This window comes from Arctopsyche grandis, chromosome 13, assembly GCF_051622035.1.
Source record: "Arctopsyche grandis isolate Sample6627 chromosome 13, ASM5162203v2, whole genome shotgun sequence".
NCBI classification, from domain to species: domain Eukaryota; kingdom Metazoa; phylum Arthropoda; class Insecta; order Trichoptera; family Hydropsychidae; genus Arctopsyche; species Arctopsyche grandis.
This window is the reverse complement of record NC_135367.1, coordinates 17,140,665-17,155,320: the sequence shown is the minus strand read 5'-3', so window position 1 is coordinate 17,155,320 and position 14,656 is coordinate 17,140,665. Positions and strand designations below refer to the sequence as shown.

At 32.4% G+C, this 14,656-nt stretch overlaps 1 protein-coding gene across 1 annotated transcript; it reads right to left on the bottom strand.

Annotated features, from left to right (window-relative positions):
• Positions 1 to 1,507: 1,507 nt before the first annotated feature.
• Positions 1,508 to 6,593, bottom strand: LOC143921092 (uncharacterized). Its single transcript, XM_077444218.1, has 6 exons — positions 6,517 to 6,593; positions 5,705 to 5,922; positions 5,554 to 5,621; positions 5,331 to 5,450; positions 3,145 to 3,195; positions 1,508 to 3,028 (listed from the first exon to the last, which is right to left on the bottom strand). Exons 2-6 carry the CDS (start codon positions 5,889 to 5,891, stop codon positions 2,945 to 2,947), a joined length of 510 nt encoding a protein of 169 aa, XP_077300344.1. The 5' UTR covers positions 5,892 to 5,922; positions 6,517 to 6,593; the 3' UTR covers positions 1,508 to 2,944.
• Positions 6,594 to 14,656: the final 8,063 nt, after the last annotated feature.

Genomic DNA, 14,656 nt, shown 5'->3' with positions numbered 1-14,656 from the left:
ACTTACCAGTCGTGGTTTTATCGAAGACAATTAATTCCACACGTAATGGATCATGAATATTTACACTATTACGATATTTTGTTTTTATTAAACTAATGGTCGAGAAACCAGTCTCGTAAAGGTAAAAGAGTTTCAGTGCATATTCTTAAATATCTGGGAAGAATTCTGCTTTCAATTTGATCTATGTAAAAGGACGCAAGTGAAGTTGTGGTTTCAAAACACTTTTTTAATTCTTCATTTATAGTCGGATCAATTAGTTTATCTTCCAAATTAATTAATATATACGTTATAATAAGCTATTGTTTTAATTTTTATTTATTTCTTTGTGCACGGACCGGCTAGTCGGTACACGGACCAGTACTGGGCCGCGGACCATAGTTTGAGTAGCACTGATCTACATAGATCTCTATTTAACAATTGGACAATTTAAGTTTAATCCGCTTCTTTAATTTGAACTCTGGAGAGATCCAAAAAGGAGTATATTTTGTGATACAAATTGTATAATATATATGAGCCGCTATAATTGAAAGTCCAGTTTTCTTCATTTGGAGAAATATCTCGCAAAACATTAAATATGTTTTGTGTTTAGCAATATTTAAAAATACTGGTGGCCTGTAATTGGTTTATTCTGCCTATCCAAGAATATGGATATATCGAATTAAAAGAAGTGATAACAATTTGTGAAATAAGTCAAACAGAAATAGTGTTTTTTGAACCGAAAATTGGACTTCCCCCACTTTAAAATATAACGGCTCATATGTTACAGTCCGAGTGTACATTTCGTTTGTTCACGAAGATACTAGTTTATTCATACACGAACCAATCTGGCCAGTAATACTGTATACAATGGAACAAATCGACAAACAAACTGTGTACTTTTATGAACTATTAAGTATAAACTAAAGTATTCTCAATCGTTTGACCTATCTTCTGTGTTTATTTATTTAAAAATTAATGGAACTTATCGCAACGTTGCAGTGCGGTTTCAATAGCATTTCTCATCTTAAATACTTGACTTTTTGACAGCTAAAAGTTTCATGCGACACCTGGTGGAAGTTTTGACTGCACTTAAACTAAAACCTATAATTTATGTATGAACAAACTAAGATGTTCAGGAACGAGCCGGAGTGAGCACTTGAACTGTAACATGTATGTATGTAGATACATATAAGTCTATACAAATAAATTACAAAACACTTGATTAATTGGGATCAATGGTGAAAAACATACAGCGAATCTCATATACAATATTTCAAAACAAATATATAACAAGTAATACTCAAATCGTTTATCGCTTATTGGGAGGATTTTTGGAAAATATTAACCTTTTTTTTACAATTTACCTGGATAAACGACATCAAAATGTTATATTGTATATCTGTACCGCTGTATCTGCAATGAATGAATTTCAAACAGCCCAGAAAAATTGGAAAATTAATATAAATCTGAACATTTTCAATATTGTTTATGCTAATTGTGTTTTCAATATATAAATAATACAATTGTTGCGATTACAAATATTTATTATAATAATAATTTGTACAAAATCAGTGAAAAAGCATGCAAATTAAATATTATACACAACACTCTCAATAAACAAAATTGTGAAATTAATAAATAATCCATTTTAATAAATAGATTTTATATAAAAAAAATGCATAAAGAAAAATATTGCTTTATTGAACTAACACAATAAATAAATCGTGTGACGTGATATTCAAAAAGAGATTGCACAAAATAAAATAATTTATAAAAATTATAAAATAAATTATAAAACACAACAACATAAATATAAGTGATACATTTAGTAATGGACGGATATAAAAAAGTCAATTTTATCACAATTATTTTTTTAAATGTATGTTTTATATAAAAAAATTCTTCACATCTACTCATCTACAAAATGTTGTATATAAAAATTAAAATATATTAATAATTTTATAAGGCATTCTTATATTTATTAATTTAATAGTGGAATAATGATTAGTTAAATTTAACGTATCTGAGATTCGGTCTATTGTAGTAAAATAGTAAAATTTCAAAAAGGTAAATATGTATTACATACTTGTGCGTTCACATAATTATTATAAAGGCACATTTCAATTGCGGTTAATATTCATGCAAAATTACAAATATATTAATCAAATTAAACACGAAAAAGGAATAGCGGTTTAATTTCCGCATCATTGAGGTACCCAGATATAAATGATGACTATGATGCGCTTCATTAAAAATAAATATAGATTAAATTGTCTATGGCTATTTTTTAAAGCGATAGTCTTATAGTCAGTCAACTAGTTGCAACTTAAACAATAATAATTACAATATCTTCTTTGTATAAGATTTTCAATCCGGAGTATTCAAAAAATATTCATTTGTAACATTTTAAAGAAGAAATGAGTTACAAAGAAAATAATATGAAAATAAAAATTCTTAGAAATGTGTCATTCAATTGACAGAATTGGTAAATGTGTAATAAAATTATGCATACTTTAATAATGCATGCTAATTATAAAAACGAAAACTATTCGGAATGTATGGAAATATATTCAATATAAAATCAAATATTACTACATACACATATACGAGAACCGTATACATATATTTAATATTTTTACAGTAATATTCTAACACTAATCAACAACGTCATTCATACAATGAATAAAAATAGAACACACTTGATTTTATATTGTTGATATGTATGCAAAAATAAAGTCAATTTGACTCTATATTTTCTGTTAACACTAATTTGGTAACAAATTGAAACATTACTCATATAAAAATAACTACAAAACGGTAGTTAGTAACGGTCTAGTATTCTATGGAAAAATTCCAAGTTGATATGGTTACGACATACATTTTCAATTAAATGCACATACATCTGAGAGCAAATATTAATTATTGTTTTGTATAAATATTTCAATATTATTGTGTGATTCACACTTCAAGGCCACAATAATTCAATATTTGGAGATTGCATTTCCTCTATAATTTGATATTGCGAGTAGACACACAACCAACAGTACAACTGAAAATAAATGATTAAATTTAAGAATATTGTAATCAGGTCATATATTTACGAATGTATACGTATTTTTGCAGTGACACATCTCTAAGTATTAATTTGATTTTAATCATACTTACATTGTACGACATCCAAATCCAGTCAACTAGTGCTGCAGTAACTGATTCCAACTATATAGATACAACCAATAAAAATTAAGCAATTAACGAATACAATATATAATAGATAGTCTTTTCCAAGTTATCATATATGCAGTAGCGTAACAAAGGGGAGAGGGGGGAAAATTGATGCCCCGGGCGCAAAAGATTTTGGGACGCTGCAAAGACAAAATATGTGTTTATGTATATATAAAATTTGTTTATAGCCTTTTTTTGGAATAATTTAGGTTCACATCGAAAAGTACAAGTGGGTGACGAATCCGTCTATAATAATTGCAAAAAGCATCTAAGTTTATGAGAGTTCTTCGTAGCCCTCTATCTCACATGTGTAACAAAGTAATAATATGACAAAAGATTTGAGCCGGAAGATGCAGTTAAGACAATTCTTTTTATACATATTTATAATAGACATGTCTGGTAGTAAAGAAGAAGAAATAAAGAGACGTATGAAATTAGGATGGAGTGCATTTGGACGAATGGATGTTGTTTTTAAATCAAAAATGCCACTCTGCCTAAAGAAAAAGATCTTCGATCAATACGTTTTTCCAGTGATGACGTATGGATGTGAAACTTGGACATTGAGCGCCAAGATGCTACACAAAGTCCATGCACTCACATAATTATGGAACGCAGTATGTTCGGCATAATGAGGAAAAACAGGAAGCGGAATACATGGGTGAGAAGTATGACAAGAGTAGTGGACATAGTGGATAGAGTAAAGAGAGTGAAATGGCAATGGGCGGGCCACGTGGTTAGAAGATTGGACGAAAGGTGGACAAAAGAAGTGCTAGAATGGTACCCGAGAGAATGTTATCCGAGAGATGAAATTAGGAAAATGTGTGGGGTGAGATGGATGAGAGTTGTGCAAAACAGAGACGAGTGGAAGCGTGTTGGAGAGGTCTTCATCCAGCAGTAGATGGTGAGAGGTTGTAGATGATGATGATATATGTACATATTTAAAAAACAAATTATTAATACTCGGGAAAGGCAGTATAGCCGATGGACCCAATTTTATATTCTACCATGATGACTTTATCGGGTTGCCCCTGAGCGGCATCTATGATATTAAGCTTGAACATATATAAATTTAGAGATTATGAATTTTGAAGTCATGTTCAAATAGTGTTAGGATGGTTTGTGTCAATTTGATGAGGAATCGTTTTAACGACCAAAGCAGATAAATTGGCAAACTCTAAAAGGAAACGATCAATGTGGAGTCACAAATATCTAAGTCCGACCAGCAGTACTACAGAAATACTCGGAATAAATTCATTTCAATCGAAGTCAACTCACAGGATCGCACCCGGCAACCCCTCCGTGGTTAGTATTGGTGTCATGACAAATCACTCACGGACTTTACACTCTATACAAAGCATTGTCAAAAATTTTCAATATAAAGCATTGTCAAAAAAACGAATATGGGTAATACACTCTGTTGTCGTCACTAGGGATTACAATACCGAAAGTACCGATACCGGTGGTATCGGTATTTGACCGAAAACAAGTTTTTGGTACTACCAGTACTATAAACTAAAAAAAAGCTTTTGAAAATCCGCAGATTTATCAAAATAATTGATCTGACTTTTACAAATGATTGCAGTGATCATAATTTACACGTTAATTTGAACTCTATATGATTTGATACATGTGTCATTGCATCGATCAAAAACTATAAACCGTTTAGTGTAAAGTCCGTGAGTGATTTGTCGCGGAACCGGTCAGCATTAACGCAACCACCGAACTATGCTACTGGCTAATTGAAAATACTACGAAATAATAAAATCCAAAAATTCTTGTAATTTACTGCATTTTAATACATACATATACATATGAATACCGGAAATAAAAATGGATCTAAATACCATTTTTAAGATTTTGAGATATGTAGATCGGTTTTTGTCAATGCATTATACAAGAATTCTATGAGCTATACAAACTTGCTTTTGATATACACTATTAAAAAACGATTTTGGGGACTTGGACCATATTTTAAAACATTGTTGCTGGCATTTCCGATATTCATATACATACATACATACTTAAGTTATGTATGTAGGGGGGGGGGGGGCAAGAAAAATGCTTTCCTAGGGTGCGGCATTTAACTTTGCTACGCCACTGCATCTGTTAATATGAGAAGCGATACTTACATAAATATAATATCCACCGAGTAACCACAGTCCGAACACAAGTTGAAGCAGTATTACAAAGAACATGAGAATCATCCACGGAAGCATCATACCTCTATTCATTTTATTTATACCAACAACCTAAAAACAAATTAAAAATTATTTCACATTTTTTTATACATAATAGAGAAGTATGTATATCAGTACATTAGCTTGTAAACATTAAAAAATATACAACACTCACCATAAGTATTGAACTGAAGAATAAACAAACTAAGAAAAATATAAATATGCCACCGACAACTTGGAGAGCTAAAACCGTAACAAAATCATTATTATTGAATCATTATATTAAAACTTCATACATATAATGTCTTGGAATTTGACCAACTCACATCCTCTAACATCAGCTTCAAATAATGGATTATAGAGCTGCGTAGAATCTCCACCATCCATCATAAAAGCGACGAAAGTTATAAGAACTACGCTCAAAGCCATAGAATAGCCTGCAACTGCTCGACTTCCTGCCTTTACATTGTTCGACCATATACAAGGAGACCAACATGATTCCAGTACCGGCATTTTGATATATTGCGGCTAACAACTGTTCAATCTGTAAGTAAAAAAAAAACAAAACATTTTAATTAGCATTGAAGTGTATTCAAATATAAAAAAGGAAAGATATGAGACATTTTTCTGTTTATTCTAACCTACGGAATGTATTAAAGAAAACTACATGTATTTTTTTAATAAATTTACATTAAAAAAATTCTTGTTAGATTTACATGTGTATACCTATAAGTTTCTAGTTAGAAATTGGAAACATTGATGAAAGGTTAAGGTTTGAATAAAACGGTGAGTAAGCATACCAGCAATTGTGAAACGTGATGACTCGAACACTATGCTATATAGTAGTAAGTATACAATACAAGATTAATATTTTCTAAAAATTACAAATAGTAACAAAGTATATCATAAAAAAAATCAAAAAAGCAGTCGATTCCAGTTCGAGTCAAACATTCAATTAGCGTATTTGTGTTGATGATTCAAATTGGGCGTTTACCGCACCTTGTGACGCTACATTTTATGTATGAAAAACTATATAATTACGCTATATTTTTGACATTTATTATAAGCAATAATGCTTTGGTGCTACCGAAAGTAATATTCAACACTTATTTGGCAAAATTAAATAGAAAATCCTCACAAAACAACAGGAGAAATCCGAACTGAGTCGCAGCTGTCAAACGCGCCACTCCCTCTGTGACGTCACGGATTTGGCCCAAACACGTTCGGCGTGTTTGCCATAGGTAAAGTTCGTTGGTAAAACGAATTTGGCTAAAATCGATTTGAATTTAAGTATTCAGTGCTAAATTGAATATTAAAATTTCAAAGAAACTTAATTAGAACTAAATAAAATATAATGTTCTCTAAACAACTATTTTAAATAATATTTTATGTATGTCCACTTGAAACTTTTTTATAGAATTTAGCCCAATTTTTTGAGTTGCCTTTTTAAATACTTTATTATTTAAATTTTATAAACCAAACTTCGTCTTAAGAATATGAAAAGATTTTGAAAATCAATTATATGTCGATATTTTAAACTTTCATTAATTAACAATTTCAATGTTTCATTTATTATTTAAGCCAGAATTAATTTGAACATAACATTACATCTAAATACAATATTATAATTAATTATTGATGTTTTTTTGACGAATTGTGATGATTTCAATTCGGCGTAAGAGCTGGCCGTAAACAGTGCGTGTTATGAATGTTAAGGTTGGTCACCCCGCTCATCGTCTGTTTCACAATTTTCAAACGCAACGGATTGGTAATGCAATAGATACGGTAACACTAACGAATTTATAAATATTTGACATTGACTATTTGTTATTATTTACATTTCAGACTATATTTTCTCCAGACGAGCTTACGTTTACTCGATTTCAACATCGCAACGTGCTGAAAATTGCATACCTAGAAGAACGTATATAAAAAGCAACAGAAGAGTTTTTCATCGATTTTAAGATGAATTAGAACATATATTAGCGAAACATTGTTCAACCAGAAAAATGCTTGTACGAAATTGATGAAGGTTTGTCCAATGGTTTATTTTAACCGAACCAATTTTCACCTAAATACATACATACATACATATATAACAAATGTTAATGTGAGGCAACGGAAAAATTTCCACTTAACAACGTAGGATGTTCTATTATTTCCAAAAAAACCACATAATTAGTTTTATATAAAATGTTGAATTTCTTATGTATGTATAATATAACTACAATGGTTTATTTTTTTCTCTTTTCTGTGTGTGTGTGTGGTTCAAAATTTACCATTTTTATATATCATTTCAATATGTATTTTATATTTTAGTGGTGCTAGCTCATAGCTTTTATAAGTACATATGTATATACATACATACATATAAAGCATATACAGAATTGTACAACTTGTGTGGCTCAATTGACCGTATCGGATTAAATCGCCATAAAAAAAAGAACAACAACCTTTCAGCAAAAAATCAATTGATTGACAAAGCCTTTAAGCTGTATCATAATTAGGCGTAAAATAGCATCAAAGTGTGGCATAAATTGAAGTCGTATCGATAATCGAAATCTTGAGATCGACAAGACCTGTCTGTCATCCTTTTCCAAGCACATATGCATGTACATATGTACTCGAATGACTCGGAACCGTCATCGTCTAATATGCATATTTTATTTTATTTATCCACCTCAGTATTAGGACTATTTCGTTTTATGTAAATGTGTCGCAAAACATCTCTCTCACCGAAAGCTGCGAAACTGTGCCAAACTATTCGCGATAGACCAAGCGATGACAGTGTAATAATCATCGCGTGCATTTTCCGTCCACACGGATATGTGTATTAGACTGCATTTGTTGTTTTTGTTTCGATTGCATTATTGCATTCAATTTGTCTTCATTTGCTGGCTATTTCAGCGTTTAAGCATCGTCGCGAATTCACTGGAAAAGAATCATTGTGATTTATGGCGAATGCAGATGCGCTTTCCTTAACGAATCGTATGCAATTCAGCGTTGCATTATGGCGTTGAGTGTGTGCGTGGGTATATTGTGATTAAATGCATCGTTTTTTTACTCTGGAACTTATTTATTTATAAACAGGGATGGAATAATCGTTGCATAAACGTTTCAACGCGTCTACGTAAACAGTGTATATGTACAGTTACAGTTCAAGTGTTCATTTCAGGACGTTCATAAACAAACTAGTTTGTTCATACACGAACTATTGGTTTTAGTTTAAGCGCCAACAGTAAAAATTTATATTCAAGTAGACTCACCGGGTGTCGAATGAAACTTTAAGCTGTCAAAACTTTAGAGATGTCAAAACGCATGTATCCAAAGGGGAAATCCGATGGAAACCACATTACGACGCTGCTTTAATTCACGTTTCTGCTCATTTTTAAATATTGCATCCCAGAGTAAGCATACCAGGAAGGCCTAACAGGTAGCCCCAATGCGCCTTCGTGGCCAGAAACATTGTACATTTGATACAAGTATTATTAGTACTATACGTACAAAGTAAATACTATCCACAGAGACATCTATGGTCAATTTTGTCAGCTTGCAGTATTTTATACAATTCAGTGAAAAAGATTTTGCGAGAAAATGGCTAAGGTTGCCAATTTGTTGGAACCGTTTCAATGAAAGTCAGATAAATTGGCAAACTCTGATAGGAAACGATCGACCTGGAGTCACAAATCCAAGGTCTGGCGTCTGCTGCCAGTGGGATTTGAACCCGTGACCACTTTGTTCAAAGCATTATATGCTAACTACTGGTCAACGCTGTTGGTTATGCTAAATGTAAATTATTTTATTTGGATCATTTATGCAGGTATACAGTTTGAACTTTATTGTATATTTGAAATCTACCACTTCATTTGAATTAACTATGTAGAAATGTTGAAAGAATGAATTGGAACGCTATAAAAGGAGAACTTCAAGAGAAGGTTTCAGATAATTAAGGACTGAAAGAAGATGAAAAAAATAAAAGAAAACTGAATGATTTGCGATCTATATTTGTCTGCTTTATTTTTAATTGATATTTGTTGGATAAAATCAAATCATAAAAAATTGATAGTCGTCAATAGAAATGGTTGATTCAGAATTTTTAACCCATCTAATGATCAACGCGTATGTCTTCAAGGATTAGAATTATATTTTCTATTCATATTTGGAATCAACTATTATCGTGTCGTATCTACATATCTGTAGAAAAACTTGAATTTTATATTTTCAAACTAGTTTTTATTCTCCTTTACACAGAGGGCGGCAAAAAACTATTCAAACAAGTACATTTAACGAAATTGTAACGTTTCACCTTAAATTCTTTGAAAGCTTTTTTTGTTATTAAAATATGTACATATGTATGTACTTAAGAATACTTAAGTACATACATATATATGTACTTAAGTATTAATGAGAATAGTTGATGCATGAACAATCTAGTTCGGCAATTTGTTCTAGTTTGTCAATTTGTTCTTTTGTGTACACTATAACTGGCCAGATAGGTTCATGTGTGAACAAACTAGTATGTTCATGAACGTCCGAAATGAATTCAAGTTTCTGCTCATTCTTACAATATTCCAACCCGGGGTAAACATATCCACACGTTTCTTGACGTTTGGCCGTCAAACGCACGTTGCATTACATGTGTACGTATGTACATACGTACATAAAGTGCACTCGCCATTGACCGATTCGCATAAGGTCCTCGGGTGTGCATCCCGTCGGTGCATCCCCGGCGTTGGTTTGATGGTGGTCGACGATACTCAATTCTGGTCAAACCAGAATTATCTTATAGTAACGAGATATTGTGCTCGGCGAGTACTCTCTCGGCGAGAGGTGCAGTGAGCGAGCGCTGCACACATTCCCGGTGCAACGCAACGCAACAGAACAAGACAATGCGCTGATGCGCATGCATACCGTGACGAGAAACCATGGAGAATTTTGTCCGTTCCGCGAACCATTAGTCGATAAAATTTGATTGAATGCAGCCGCGGCCATTATCTCCCAGGGGCACGCCACACAAATCTGCGGCGAAATTCGCTTTGAACGCACCTACTGGACTCGAATTAATAACCCGATAAGTCCCGAGTGACAAACGGTCGTCGTTTATTTCAACCCTTTAGCGGCTCTTTTTCATCAATCGAGTGTGTATCGGTGGGTTGTATGATACATAGCTTTTCGTGTTTTTGTGAGTGCGATTGTGTTAATGCGATTTTCAGGGCTGTGGACAGTGGTGTAACTACATATGTACATAGAAAAAATTGTCCAGCATGCAAAATTTACCCCATATTTTTTCAATGAAATAAATAAACTTGCAAATTATAAATGTCCTTCTTAGCCAATATGTAAATTTGAAAATTCTGCAATTATATCTTTTGAAGATATTTTATGAACTTATTCATGCTAATATTGCAAGTTCGCAGAACAAGTAGAATTTTTTATACATACTTCTATCTGTTTTCAATTAGGGTGAATTGATTTTCTTAACCTTCTTTTTTATTTATTTTTAATATACGTATAAATATCTAGGAGATCCTCCTGAAGCCCTCCCGACCCTAAGGGCTCGCATGCACCGCATACCCTCGCGTCATAGTAGTTATGCCACTGGCTGTGGACTCGTTAAAAAACATAACTCTTCTCTTAAAAATTCAGAAAAAAATATTTTTGCATTTGTCTAATTTTCGAATATCTCTGGAATACTAATAAAGGGTGCCGCATATACATATGCAGTGGTGTCACCCCAATTTTGAAGCAACGGGTTTTCAAATTTGTTTTCAATAAAATTATTTTGAAAAAATATGTATATATACGTTTTTTTTAATCCAAGGCACTAACTAATACATGGCAGGTCATTAAATTTAAGGTTTGTATAATTTTTGACAAAAATTATAAATTTTTTTTTCAATAAAATTATTTTGAAAATACATATATACAATATGTATATATGTACATTTCTTTTTCGTTCAAATTACATGAAAGTTCATTAAAGTTTTCAATATTTGTATAAATTTTGACAAAAATTATATGAATTTTTAGATTAAATAACGGGTTTCCGGAAACTTTTGATTTTTAACAACGGGTTTCCGGAAACCCATAGAAACCATTAGGGTGACACTACTGTACATATGTGTAGTGAGCTGGTGTAAATCATTAACTGTAAATACACCTTTTTTCTTTCAACTAATAAAATATACATATGCATTTGTTGTGAAGGATATGTCAATTAAATCAAATCGCTCTATTTTTACAAGGCTCTTTTAAGGTTTATTTAACGACTGCGACTCCGACTCCGACTCTAGCTGTAATGGGGATAAAAGCATGGGGAATGCCGATTAACCCCCGGGGTTTGACTTAATATAAATAATAAAAATAAAAAAAAATTCAATAATAAGATATAATAAATAAAGAAAATAAATATGAAAAAAATATGATGACAATTCCAAACTTTAACCACTTTGTTTTAAAAGAAGGAATCTCTGATCAATTTATTCGATTTTTTCTTTTTGGAGACCGAGAGTGTGACCTCTAAGATGATTTTTTCTTAGAACGTAATGAGTATTAGGACAATTATAATGATTATTTACTATTTTAAAGACTTCGATTATTTATTATTTAAAAGTTGCCTTTTATTATTTCGTCTCCAGTGTAATGAGATTCATTCTTTTCAACCAGTCGTTTTACAAAACTGATTTAAGTTCAAAAGGTATATTTGTAATTTTCCTTTGAACCCTTTAGATACATACATACATATAACATCGATTTTAAAATGAGGATTCCGTATGTTAAAATAGTAATTAGAGATAAATGTATTTAAAAAAGAAATTGCTATCGTAAACATACATATATCTTACAGTCCAAGTATGTATATATTTCATTCGTTCGTGAACATACTAATTTGTTCATACATGAACCAATCTGGCCAGTCATAGTGAACACAAAAGAACAAATTGACAAACTATGTAGAACAAATTGACAAACTAGAACAAATTTACGAACTATTAACTATTGGCATAAGTTTAAGTATTCTCATATATACATATATGCTAATCCTGGGCTGCAATATTTAAAAATGAGCAGAAACGTGAATTATAGCAACGTTGTAATGTGATTTTCATCGAATTTCCCTTTTGAATACGTGCGTTTTGACATCTCAAAATGTTTGACAGTCCAACAGTTTTGACAGCTTAAAGTTTCATTCGACACCTGGTGAGTCTATTTCAAGATAGCTTTTGACTGTTATTACTAAAGCCCGGACCCAGAAGGTGCCGCGTATTGTTCAAATGTTGTAAACGCATTGTTTATTAAAAAAGGTTTGCCAAACCTTTTTTACAAAGGATTTACAACAATGGAACAATGAGCGGCCCCTTGGCTATCCTACCTCTAGTTATTACCGAAACCAATAGTTCGTCTAGTATTTTCATGAACGAACTGTAGCGAACACTTGGACTATAACATATACATATGTATACATACATACATATGGGAAAATCTTGATCACAAATCTTGAAGTGTATCTCTATACAAACCTAGATATACTTACATGTTTTGCAAATAAAACTAATATATTCTCATGATCTTATTTCGAACAATCGATACGATCTTTGACCGATGACCATTTAAAAACATTGTAAGACTTTCAATTGGGCCACGACTTATAGCATTTTGATTATATTGTGCAACGATCCCACTATCTAGAATTGTCAGTCATGATTCCACACACAACGACTCTTTCAATTTAACAATCGAACACTGCCGTCTATTGTTATCGTTTAGTTCTTGCACATCCGACGATTACTATTAAGATCACCATTGAATTTCTTTCCATTCCTTACAATTTGTTCCGCAGTTTGAGTAAACGTAATGTATTCTATTACAAAGTCAAATCAGTCCTATTGTCATGGATCTCAAAAGTCACATCGAAACACATAATTTTTAACGATCGAAATGCATGATAAGTGCAATAAGTTGCATTCGTGCGGAATAAATAACGCTCGTCAAGTGCAATAAGAAATTGCATAAGGCGTATCTGGTTACTGAACCACCGCAGAGTTGCAAATGTGCAACGGATACTTGGACACATACACATTTATGAAACCTGTTAATTGATCGATGTACATCCCGAGTCGTAAAATTGTTTATTGTTTGTCGAGGTCTGCTAACTTTTGAGTTCTATCTGAGCACTTATTTGCTTTATCACCTTCGATTTATTTATTGCATTCGAATACTCGTTTCTTGGATCGAGTGCCAAAAACGATTTGCCCACTCAATATTCCAGATACGCTCTCTGAGCAAGTGGTTGGACAAAACGTTTGTCTGCAAGATTGCATCGTCGCAAGTGCATTTGCACAGTTGGAGTCACTTTTGAGTGCGGAAATGGTGACTCCGAGATATCTCCCTCTCTCGCTGGGTGTATGTATAGGTACATATGTACATATATATGTTTGTGGAGGCCTTGGGATAGGTACCGTTTGCTGGATTCGATTGCTCCAGAACATCTCTATATTGTATGGTTTATCTGATCAGATTGGGTCACATTGTCGGTTGGTGGGTAGTATGTATAATAAATCGATGAGATGGTGCCAAAAGGTTTCACCGTATACTACATAGCATTACAATGTTTCTGAACAAAGATGCCTGTAAATGAAATGATTCGTAGCAATAAACTCATTTATTGATTACACTCAATGCAAGAACCGGTGTTTTTTAAACCTAAATAAACAAACAAAGATCTCCTAATTGTTATCTTGTGGGTAGAGCAGTAGTAATACGAGGTACCCATAACATTACAATGAATTGATTATTATGCACTATTCCAATGCTCATTTTATATCATTTATTATATAGGTGCAATAAACTGTAATACTTAAAATGTAAAATGTAACTATATGACCTGTAGCCGTCTTACAAAGAATTTTAATAGTATTTGAGTTTAGTTGGTAGCAATTTTGGAAAATCGAATAAACATTTCGATATTATTGAGAATCGATCTATAAATCATGAATGTATGTACATATGTACGTACATAAATTCATCATCTCTCAAATTTTCCGGCTGGGCCGATTTAATTTAATTTCGTATCTCTTCAACGTGAGTCATCATCATTATCATCATTTACAGCCACTCACCATTCACTGCTGGATGAAGGTCTCTCCAACAAGCTTCCATTCGTCTCTGTTATGCGCAACTCTCATCCACCTCACCCCACACATTTAGTATACCCATCTTCCCTGCGGCCATCCTTTCACTCTTTTATATTCTTTCGGGTACGATTCTAGCACTTCTTT

Bases quoted from the DNA above. Each gene is read 5' to 3' on its own strand.
- LOC143921092 (XM_077444218.1), bottom strand. From the start codon at position 5,891: ATGCCGGTACTGGAATCATGTTGGTCTCCTTGTATATGGTCGAACAAT. The intron at 5,451-5,553 runs GTGAGTGTTGTA...ATTTGTTTTTAG, and splicing joins TCTTCAGTTCAATACTTATG to GTTGTTGGTATAAATAAAAT. The intron at 3,196-5,330 runs GTAAGTATCGCT...GTATCTATATAG, and splicing joins TCGGTGGATATTATATTTAT to TTGGAATCAGTTACTGCAGC.